The sequence below is a fragment of the Dendroctonus ponderosae genome, unplaced genomic scaffold (genome assembly GCF_020466585.1).
Source record: "Dendroctonus ponderosae isolate FM_Combo_2020 unplaced genomic scaffold, Dpon_F_20191213v2 Dpon_F_20191213_3, whole genome shotgun sequence".
NCBI lineage: Eukaryota > Metazoa > Arthropoda > Insecta > Coleoptera > Curculionidae > Dendroctonus > Dendroctonus ponderosae.
The window spans coordinates 17,066,199-17,077,957 of NW_026018508.1; the positions used below are offsets into that span (position 1 = coordinate 17,066,199).

Genomic DNA, 11,759 nt, shown 5'->3' on the forward strand with positions numbered 1-11,759 from the left:
CATGTTTTCCGTCCCGTTTTTGCTCATTTCTCGGAGGCAAAATGAGCAAGAACGCTCATTTGTACATCATTCTAGACACAAATAAATGGCCTTTTCAGAAAGTGAACCATGGATGCGGAAATGTTGGCAGTTTTCTCAAAAAATGCTTGAATTCAAGAAGTTAGATTTGCGTGGTTTTCTTTTAGTTGCAAAATCCACTTGAACATATCGCTGCTTTTTTCGAAGTTTTTCAAGAACCATTCGAGCCAGAGAATTCGTTTTGGCATCGTTGGATAGAGAAATGAATGGGTGGCCCTTGGTTACTCCAAAATAAAGTATTTTTCATACATACGTTCACATAACAAAATTAACTGAAAATACTACAGTTTTTAAAATGATAATCTCTCAAAATGCCCCAAACACGGTAAATTTGCATAACTGGGAAACTCCTTAGGTCAAAAGCAATAAAAAAACTGGCTTGTGAAATTTTACCTAAAATAATACCGATAAAGACCACAGACCTGCTGGCTTAAACGCCCTCTTCCTGTACAGTTGAATCAATCCCGAGCTTCGATTGCTTGTGTTGCTGTCCCTGGACAATCCAATGATAAGTGTTTCCCGTTTCAGGCATGCAATAGAGCACAAAGTTGGACGGGACAAATTCATCATGAAAAGTACATCCTACATGGTGGCCTCTCCGTCCTTTTGATGTCTGAACAGAGGTCGATGGACGTCCGGAATCCTCCAGGAACTCCGGAGCCGAAGCTGGACGATGCAGACGGGGCGGAAACGAACATCGGACACTTTGCCGGGTAAGAAATTAGTTTTGCTCAATTTTCTCAGTAGGGGAATAAAAGGCCGATAATCAGCTAGTGGGGATTTTGCCTTGTAGCTCATCAGCAACCTGATAATATATGAATAATTGGAATGAAAAAAGTGATTTTCTTTGAAAAGTCCCAAACTCAAAGTTTTTCTATTGTAAATTGAGACACTTTAAGAAACCTTCAGAATTTCGCCAAAAGCATTTTCGTGCGAAAACGCGATTCATTTATCTAACCGAAAATATTAAAGTTTCCTAAATATTTCCTGGCTGAGATAAATGAAATCCTTCCGTTCCCAACAGTTAGCGGTGAAGTTTTCCCGTGAGAAATATAATCCCATCAAGTAGATCATTCACCTCGCTTAAGCGTTTCAAATAGCTGAGCCAATATTTGACATTTTTTTATGAACTTTTCCTTTCCCTAGGCAACAAATAAATTCGAATTTTCCTGCTCTGCGTACGCTTTTCCGAAGAATCAGCACTAACAATGCCGGAGCAACATGAAAATGCTTGTGGAAGCACAAACACCATTAATCTAGCTGTCTAGACTATTTGAACAAATTATTTGCTCTAAAACGGTTCGTTGCCGTCTCCGGCCACTCCTGTTTCATTTTTATCCGGGTTGATAATTATCGCTACAGGAATAATTAGTCAGCTAACTAGCCTGTTCGATGTTAGCTATAGTTCCGTTTTTGCCTCAGGATTTTCATCATTTTATGTGGTTTTTATCGAGCATTTGCTGCTGAAAACTCGAGGAAACTTTCACTAAATCTCTCTCGAATACACGAAATTAATTCATCAAATAACAATAAAATTCCACGTCCCATGCCAATGGCAAAAAGAGTAATCGAACCTCGCGTTTCCGCAGCCCCGTGGGATATTTTATTTAATTTTGTTTCGTTGAGGGTTGTGCGGACCCAGTTCGTTTTACTGTTTGGCCATTACGTTCTAAAAACAAATTTCTTGGTATCGCAATGCCGGTAAACAGGATATTGTTGAGTAGTAACGGTGTCAAAAGCCTTAGGGAGATCATGCGACATGCCCCGATTATTGACCGATTTTTCATTGTCGTGTGGACAAAGTGTAATGGCCGGAGTAAAGTGCGATTATTTCGATAGGCAGTGATTAATTTCCCTGATAATGGAAAAGAGTTGGGTTCAATTGCCATTTTTTTCCAACTGTAGCATTTGCTCTTAAAATGGCTTTGAATTATTATGGCTTTCGTTTGGCATTAGGAATGGTGGATATTTTTCGCTCTATTTGGGTTTTATTAATTTTTGAGCTGAGCTTTTCCTTTAATTCTCATCGCAATTTACAAAACCGTTTATCCACGCCACTTTCTACAGAGTCATTGAATATATCTATTTTTTTAAGTTTACAAAGGTTTTTTTGATTTTCATCACCAACGGCACCGAAAGAATCGAATAAAATAAGTAGGTTACCTAGGGAGAAACAGTAGGTTAATTAAAATTTAAATGAAAAAATCCGTTAACGTTTCCTGGACAAAAACTCACGGTTGTTCAAGCAAAGGTCGCAAAACGTTCAAGCTTTGCATTTATTCGATAAAAAAAAGATTGAAAATTTCACAAATAGTGCTCATGAAATGAGATTTTTAATGAAGCATGTTGATTTATAACCGATGAAATATCGCTTATAGGCCTACCGTTTCTCACGCAGTTCAGACGTTTGGGCCTACTATGTGGTAGAGGCTGTCGATTTTTTTATATTGGGTTGAAAATTTTCGGGTTTTTAGACCGTAGTCGATAAGAATTTGATCCCGAAGTTTCGCTAGCACGCTTGGCGAGCGTTTTCAAAGTTTTCAATCAGTCGATTCACAATTGACCAAACTATATTTTTAGAACTAAACCTGACACAATAGTAAATAATAATTGGTTTTATAAAAGCGCTTTAACTAGAATTTATTGCGTGAGTCAATCACTCGTTCATGGAACAAAATAGCCGCACTAACAGCATATAATGCGACAATCAAATTGAAATTCAACCGCAATGAAATTCCGTTATTGTGCGGTAAGGGGATGTTCTAAGCCCGATTCTTATGTTCCAACACGGCAAAATAATAAATGGATTAGAGCGTTATTCACTCGCGAACTTTTCCCATCTTCTTTTTTGTGCCCGAAAAGTTACTCCATTGTGTAGAAACGGAATAAATTATGTATTTGGGATTAGCGCAGAAATTCGCCCCGGCGTGGATTAACGCCAATGTTTCCAACGTTGACTTCAAAGGTTCGAAAGTTTACAAAAAAATCTTATTTGGCTCTAACGTAATGTGCAATGAATTTTTAATTATTTAATCTAAGTTGTACCAATTTGCTCGTTATTTTGCTAGTTTTTTTCTTTCCTTCCTTGTCAGGATATCGATTAGGCACAGCAGCGGTTTCTCAAAAAAGTGCATAAATTTAGGCGGTTTTTCAAACTCAACTTTTGCGTTCGACCTTTTAAACTGTTCTCTGCGCACATTTAGTCAGTTTGCACTTCAACAATTAAAATTCTTCAATTTTCAGATGACAATAATTTAAGGACAATATTGGAAAATTTTAGAGAAGTTTCTGGCAGCAGTCCACTTAAAAATAACTCGGAAACAGAAAACGTTGTTCACATTAAACTGAGTAAATACCTTAGGCTAAGTTTCCGCGCAGTTTTATTTATTAAGTAAAAAGTAAAATTATACAGTTCAATGAATTGGTTATTGAGCAATTTAACACAAATATTTCTTTTTCAAAAGAGAATTTTCATTGCAAAACATGTAGGCCACCGTTTGGAGGCGTTTGTTGTTATAAGCTGGCCCGTGTGCACATTTAGCCAGTGCCCTTCGTGTCTAGATCATATGTCTTTCTTAAAAAGCATACGATGTTATAGTCTCATGTTTTTTGAGTAATTTGCACCTTTAACCGTCCCTTTATCCTGAGCGATTTGAGAGATATTAATTTTTTAATCACCGGCCACTTTTTCCGCAATAAATTTAATTCAACTGTATTTTTAAATTCCGATGAAGGATGAGCAAACCACTCTTTTTGCAAGCTTAGAGCTGTTCACTTCTGTACATTTTATTACGTGTGTAACTCGATGCAAAATAAAATCATTATTCTTAGGCGTGAAAACAAGATAAGTTTAGGCTTAGCAAACCAAAAACTTTAACAACTTAATTGCCAGAGCACAGAGAGTGGCAACACAAATCAGGGCTATCAACTTATAATGAAAAGTTGCTTGCACAGCTTTTTTGCCCGAATTTTTGTTTATAGCAAATAAAAAAGTTTAAGTGAATTTTGCGCGGAAAATGTCGGTCGTAAAAAATTAATATCTCTCGAATGGCTCAGGATAAACTGACGATTTAAGAGTCATATTATTCAGAAGACTTAAGATTAAACATCGTATACTTTTTTGCACTCTGGGCTTCCTTACTTTGTCCGCAGTAAGAATTTAAACTTTGACCAAAAAAACATGACTTAAAACTTATAAACTTTTCTCCAAAAAACAAGCTATGATTCAATAAACCAAGTTAAGTAGCTTAAAAATACACTGGCAAACAGACGCCAAATGCTCCAACATTCCGTAAAATTAAAACAAGTTCATAAACCCCATAAACTTACCCTAAACTCGCATGTTTTCGCCCAATTCTGTTATGTTTCCAATATAATTATTATGTAAGCACAGCCATGCATATTGACACCCTTTCCAGAAAATTGAAATTGCTCTCGAAACTAAAGTGGTGTCGCATAGGTTGAAGGCATTTCGGGAAGCTAAATTATTAATATCGACTAACCCCAGGTGAATCTCGACTTTATGAAACGTTGGCTTGGGGAATTTTAAATATCCGCCCCTTTTTTCGGTCCCTCATTCGGCAATATTAACTCGCAAATAAATTTCGCCTCCTGGTTTGAGTAAATACGTAAACCCTCGTCCCTTCGAGCAAAAGGCAAGATGAGTCAATTTTTGAGTATCTCTTTTATAAAGATTCGCTCCGCAATGGTGCTCGAATCCTATTTAACTTATAATAACGCGCCGATAGCTCTGAATGCTGGCCTTCTTATAAATATGGATATATATTCAAGCGACTGAGAATGAAAGCATCAGAAGGTCACTGGTTGGTAAAGCCCGAAAATTAAATTTTAATCAACACTTATGCCGGTTTCGTACTCGGATGGCAGCCGCAGGCTTTGCGAAGTTTCTCCAGAAGATTTTGGAATAATTTAATAAAGGATTAGGATTATGTTGAGAGATTAGGCCTACGATTCAAGTGGATTTAAATTACGGAAAGGGACTTGGAAATGTAATTGCTCTCTAAGCCGATGAAATACATTAAACATTGACAATAGGCTTGCCAACCTTAAACCATTTATGCTCGAAGAATATTCAACCACTTTTGACCACTCACATTATGACCGTTTTCCATTGAAATGCCAAAAATGGAAAATTTAATATTCCAATTTCCCGCATAGAAATAAACATCACTGTTTACTGAAAATTGGGGTTTCGCGTATGCCCAAACACTCGAATGAAAAAACAATCAACAGAAACTCAATTGAACAATAAATATGAATGTTTGACTGCTCAATATTTGCTTTTCGACATCTGATATCGGCCCGAACCTTAGAGCTTTTTCATTTGCTTTTAGAAGGAAAAGAAATATAATTCGAGGATGTTCAAACAGAGGCCTTGAGGCCGCAAACCCCTGAAAATTTGAGACTCGAAATCATATCTCTGTGTGGGATAATGTATGAGAGCTGGTTAATATTTCGGGAATATTGGTTTTGTTCAGAAAATAAGCTGCTGTCTATAAGCGAATAACTGTGTTTGGTTTATGTCGAATTCAATCAATTCTCAGGTTTTAACGCAGAATTTCGCCGGATCAGTTCTGAGCATCATGACTTTGTGTTCGGAGGATTCTTGCAGAAACTCGCAGATTTTGCATTTTCAACTTTTAACTTGGAAACTTGATGGCATTCGCACGTTCTTATGGGAAAAGGCGTATTTAAAAGCCACTATCGTAAAACTGCACGTCCTAGACACGACACTGCTAAATTCATATGGAAGTTTAAAGTGTGCAAGTAAAATTTATGTATTTGACCTCAAATGTAATGGAACTGGCTTCACCTATTATCGCGTAGTAAAATGCGACAGGATTTATCCATTGATATGATCGCTTTGCCGCCATTCATTACCGCCAGTTCAGCCGATAAATTTCCAGAAAAAAACATTTTTAACCAAACAACCACAATCTCTTATCCAGGGCATCTAAACCATATTTCCTCCCTAGGCTCTGACCCGGATTTTGCATTCTCGCTCCAGGTGCCCTCAAAAGGGATAAATTGGGATCATTCTAAAATCACATTTACTCCCCGGGCCAATTTAACACAGGCCAAACATATTTATCATTGTATTAAATGCCTGATAATGGTAGTTATCTGATAAGGCAGCCATATGTTGCCAATTTGTATACAAACATTGAAAAGTGCCAGCTACAGCTATAATTAATGTTTTTTCTAGTTTAATGGTGTTATTGATTTTATCCCTCACTTCAACGAAAATTATTCTATTACCACGCAAATTATTGAACTGGAAAACTGCTGGTTATTGTCTAACGTTTCGCTAGCCAACCGCTTCATCATCACAAGCATCTTCAGAAACGTGGGGCGTCAAGCAAGCACAATTTTCTATCGACTGCAGTCTAAAATCCCGAAAATCCGCAATTATTCAAACGAACAGAAAGAAGCGATCGAAAAATTGAGATATAGTACCTACACATGGTGTGAGATTCTATTGAGCGAATTTGTGTATAACCGACGAAATGTAACTTATAGGCCTGCAGTTTGTCACACAGTTGAAGCGTTTGGGCCTACTATGGGGATGCATCGGCAGTGGACTTTTCGCTGCCAATGTTGAAAGAAAAAAATTCTACAGGGTGGAAAGTGAAACAATGCAAACATTTTTTATACATACAGAGTGGCCCCAAAAAATAACCGTGAATGATCAGTGTTCCTGCAAGAGATTTGATTTCTGTTTGAAGTGTGATCCAGCTCTATTCCTTTTCTTATAGTCAGTGTTTTTGCGAAAACTAAGGAGCCAAAATCAAGTTTCTGCAAGGTGAAACAATGCAAAGTTAAGTGAAAGTTTGGCATGCTCCTAGTTGAAGATAACATTTTTATAATACATAATTTACATAAAAAACACATTTCAAATATTCTAATTTTTTTATTTGTTGCCTCTGTCTTTTTCTGAATGTTAATTTTTTAAATTCTGTGAGTTCTTTGTTTTTTCAGTTGTGAGTTTCCTTCATTTACAGGTTGATGCAAAATCAACTTTTTCGTCTTTAAGTAATAACATTTGTCTTCTGATTTTCAAAAAATGTTCAAGCTCATGTCGCAGCTAAACCTTTATAGTTTACTTCAGATAAAAATTGAATATACAGGGTTGCCTTAAAAGTGACCAAAATCAGAACTGCCCCGGAAATCTGCGATTTCGGCACGCTCTCAATTTAAGTACACTTAACTTTCAAGCAATCCATTCGCTCATGCAACCCTGTATATTTAGTTTTTGTCTTATGTCGACTATGAAGTTTTAGCTTCAATATGAGCTTTAGATTTTGAAAATCACATTTTATCGTTGCCAAAGTAAAATGTGAATTTTTTTAGATCACCCTTAAAATGAAAGAGATCGGTGAAAAATTGAGCAGCTGGTTCAAGATATCAGGTTTATTTTTCTTTGTTCTTGGAATCTGACAAAATTATTTTTTATTCAACTGGGAACAAGCCGAACTTTCAACAATTTTTCATTGTTTCATTTCACACTTCAATCTTTGTATCATTTTCCACTGCTACTCTTTCACTTGCTTCTTTCCACAAAATCCATTCAGATTCTTAGAGGACTTACTCATTGCCCTTAATTTTCATAATTAATTAAAAACGATTTTTTCAATTTTTACTGCGACTGAACAAGAACACGAGACGAGCCAACGACATTCTATAATCAAAGTACTAATTAGCCCCTTAATGAAAATACAGATCTCTGTTCCCTTTGAGTCCCTCAACTTGAAAGTGTGTTCCTCGGGCTTTTGATAACTTTTGAAGAGTAGGTTTATTAATTAATGTGTCGCAACGGGTCTGATTGAACAATAGATAATTGTTTTAGCGCGAATCCCGCTCTTTAAATAATCAGTTTTATTTTGATTAGCGGGTTTCTGCAAGAAAAATTCCTCTATTTTTTATTGAATTAAGACTGCAGGTAGCACAACTTCGCTTTTCCTTGATTTAAAGGGTTTTTGCCTTTTTCGCGTTGGTGATATAAAAAATGTAACCTAATTAGTTTGCTGAGCGGAGCTTTTAATCGAATCTTTGACTCAATTTTATTTCCTTCATCCGATTTCCTTTTAGCAGCCATTTGCTGAGCCTATTTTGGAAAAAGTGCCAAGTGGCCTCTTGAATAATGGATTAATTTAATTATGCATTTTCCGGCGCGAATGGAGTAGTTAACGCTCTGTCCAGCTGGATAATTGCTTAACCCCTCAATGGAATGAAACGTTGGCAGTTGAGACCACAATTCTCACTCTTCATTTAAAGATTCTGTTCCATCCAGAAGTAATTTAGAATTATTTTATTTAGGCATAAGCGGAATAGTAAAGTGCTATGGGAGAAGGCAGTTCGAACCGTTTCAAAAGAGCGGCGCCGAAACCGGCTATCCATAATAGCGCTTTCCCTAGTGGATAAACCCAAGTTCCAAGACATTGCCATTACTTTAACGCCCCCATCCTCGCCCAAAAGCTTCACATTGAACAATCTGAACGAGAATTGCAACAATTGGAATAACGTAAGGAACAATCGATGCACCATTTGCATTTTGCTTTACATCAGTTGGGTTTTAGGAGAAGCAAAACAACAAATTGAACAACGAGACTTGCATACCGATGAACATCGATGCCACTCCACACTCGAACGGATTGTATGATGAGAAATGCGATTTGTATAATGAATATTTCACGCAGGATAAGGCTTGCTTTGATGAACTCTGCGAACCAAATGATAAACGTAAGGGGGGTTGGGAAACTTGGAAATTTATGATAATCAATTGACTTTCTTTCAATTCAATTCCAGCCGACTTTGCTTCACTGTTCAAAAAGGGGCTCATGTACAAGGGCATCTACTGGCCCAGCTTGACCAACAGTTTCCAGTGCAACCATCTGGAACTCGCCTACTTGCGATACTCTCATCGGCAAAGACAGAAAGCTCTCATCATCGTTAATATTGTGGATCTTCTTCTGAAGGTATGTGAAAATCGAATTGGTGCAGACAACAATAGTGATAAGATTTTAAGAGGGTCCTCTGGTGCCGTCCAATAGCTGAAAGGCATTGATGCGTTGCCAGAGCAACAAAGTCGAGTGTTAGGTGAATAGCAGTTTGCTCGCACCAACGGATCCAGGTGACTGGAAATTTGATGATTGATCCTAACATTCTGGGTACTAAAAATTGCGTTTTTGTTGAGTTTTTTTACGTAAAGCAATCCCTATGTAAAATTCTGCAATTTCCATAAGTTGTTATGGAAAAATAAATTTGCTTATGATTGACAAGCTTGAATCTTCCAGTTTTTTCCGATTGTTAATTTGCAATTAAACAAGTTTTGAACAGATAAACTTAACAAAATTCACTCTTAAAATTAATTAACTCTGGCTAAAAACACGATAAATTGCCGAAATTGCGGGTGCAACGACTCGGTTTCCTCTTGCTATAATTTTACTTCTGCAGTGTTGTAATGTGATATATTTAACTATGTTTCCTTGTAATATCCACATCTGTTTAATCTGAGGTTTTTAATGCAACAAAGGACTTTCATTATTACATACGAAAAAATGTATTCTTGAAATCGAAATATTTGACTTATATAAAAAATTAAAGCGCCGCATGTTTCCACTCAAAAAAAACCCATTGAGTTCAAATTGAAATTGGTCTGTTGGTGCAACTAAACTAGCCCTTGACTGTTTGAAACAACAATTACCCTGGTTGCTGGGGTGACGCGTGTAGAGTCGTGCAGCCAAGGCTGTCACAAAACGTACACAGATTGTCTGCACCAAAGTTTTATTTTTCGACATCAGCAACAGTTGGGTGGAAAATCGATTGGCGATGAGAGGAACTCATTAAGGTGAATGATTTTATCGACGCACACGGGTCATCGATCAGAAATGTGTGCTCCATATAAAGTAGTGTCTCAGAATGCCCATCGAGCCAGAATTGATGTTTGCGTTGTTCGGGATCTCCTCTTCAGCTATTCGCATCAATGGGGGCGATTCTCGTTAAGCAATTCGATAATTAAATCCGTGTCCCGATACTAACCTTTGACACGTTAATTTTAGTTCAGTGGATTGAGGGAGGGCCTTAATCGAAGTAGCAAGAGAATGGCCCAAATGGTTTTTTTACCAGAAAACAAAAATGTATTAAGTATTAAGTAAAATTGGGCACATTTTCTGCTAAAATCGCCCAATTCAGCTTTCGAGTGTTTTTAATTCTGGAAAATAACCGGATGAACTTCAAGTGTCTAAATTTACTGCTAAGTGTTTCAGTTAATCAAATTCCCCACATTCTTTTAGCGCCATTAACTGCAAACTTCTACCGCAAGAGAAGAGTTTAATCGAGTTTCCTCCATTTTTACAAACTCCCACACTTATTAAGTGTTAGATTTTGCCACGGAATTTCGAACAGTGAAACCCTCTTTCTGTTTCCAGGTCGCTTTGATCATTGTCTGGGCCGGAAACGAGCAGCACGTAATTCTGGACAAATATACCGATGAAATTATCTGGTCGGTTTGCTGTATGTCAATTAACATAGCCGTATGTGTCTTGGGCTGGTGGAGATGTTTTGCTAATAACTATTTGCATTGGGCCGCTGCCTGTACTTGGCTGCTCCTCACTACTCAAAGTAAGTGCCCCGGTTAATTCAATTATTACTGTTTGTCAGCTCGTTACCCTCGTCTGTCTATACAACTTACTACAGAACAGGAAACCGCGGGTTTTTCCCAATGATTGAATGTTGAAAACTTTCCCTTAACTGTCCTCAGTTATATCAGTCCTCAACGCTGTCCTGAACTTCCAGTCTTGACTATCCAGGTATTTGCTGTTCAATCACTCCCGCTAAATTGGCTTTAGAAAGTTGGATAATTGCAAAGTTATTAATTGCCGAAACGGGAGACAGTTTGAGGGAGAGTTTGATACAGTTTTGAAACTGGTGGGCTTTTCGGGGTTTTAGGCCCAAACAGAGGTGGTTTACTCGGGGTAGTACCACTATGAAGATCCAAACCACTCGAGCTGGCGAAATGCAAGGAGAAAATTGTCTACGGCAGCCCAAACGCCCGAGGAACTTAAAAGTTTGCCAGTAGTACACATTTTTTGCTTAGAGAGTTTAAGGGAACGCAATATTCCCAACAATAAACGGTATTCGAGAACCCAAAAAATGTCTGATGTTTTCAATCACTCCACACTATTGCGCTCGCTACACAATTTATCGTCGTTTTGTGCAAGGGTGGCGTAAGATTATTGCAAAATTTCATGTTTTCTGTCCCGTTTTGCATGTTTCTCGGGACCACAAATAAATGGCCTTTTTAGAAAGTGAACCATCGATAAGGAAATCTTGGCAGTTTTTTCAAAAAATGCTTGAATTTTACAAGTTTTAGATTTGCGTGGTTTTTTTTTATTTGCAAAATCCACAACCATTCGAGCCACAGAAGTCGTTTTGGCATCGTTGGATAGAGAATTGAAAAATCGATTTAGTCGTAACAATGTGAGTGAGGAAATTCGAGTAGTTTTGACCCAGAAAGCAAAATTTGAATATCAGACACTTAAGTGCAAGATTATGTCAAAATTTCAGGTTTTCCGTCCCGTTTTTGCTCATTTCTCGGAGGCAAAATGAGCAAGAACGCTCATTTGTACATCATTCTAGGCAGAAATAAATGGCCTTTTTAG

The 11,759-nt window shown here is 37.5% G+C and overlaps 1 protein-coding gene across 3 annotated transcripts in view; it reads left to right on the top strand.

Moving 5' to 3' along the window:
• LOC109539855 (adenylate cyclase type 8) overlaps positions 1–11,759 on the top strand; it is a 46,612-nt gene that overhangs the window by 6,561 nt on the left and 28,292 nt on the right. For all 3 annotated transcript variants that reach the window (XM_019907907.2, XM_019907908.2, XM_048664737.1), the window contains exons 2-6: positions 607–791; positions 8,416–8,620; positions 8,676–8,838; positions 8,905–9,074; positions 10,527–10,719. In XM_019907907.2, coding sequence (XP_019763466.2) covers positions 688–791; positions 8,416–8,620; positions 8,676–8,838; positions 8,905–9,074; positions 10,527–10,719 — 835 coding nt within the window. In that variant the 5' untranslated portion in view covers positions 607–687. The remainder of the gene's footprint in view (positions 1–606; positions 792–8,415; positions 8,621–8,675; positions 8,839–8,904; positions 9,075–10,526; positions 10,720–11,759) is intronic.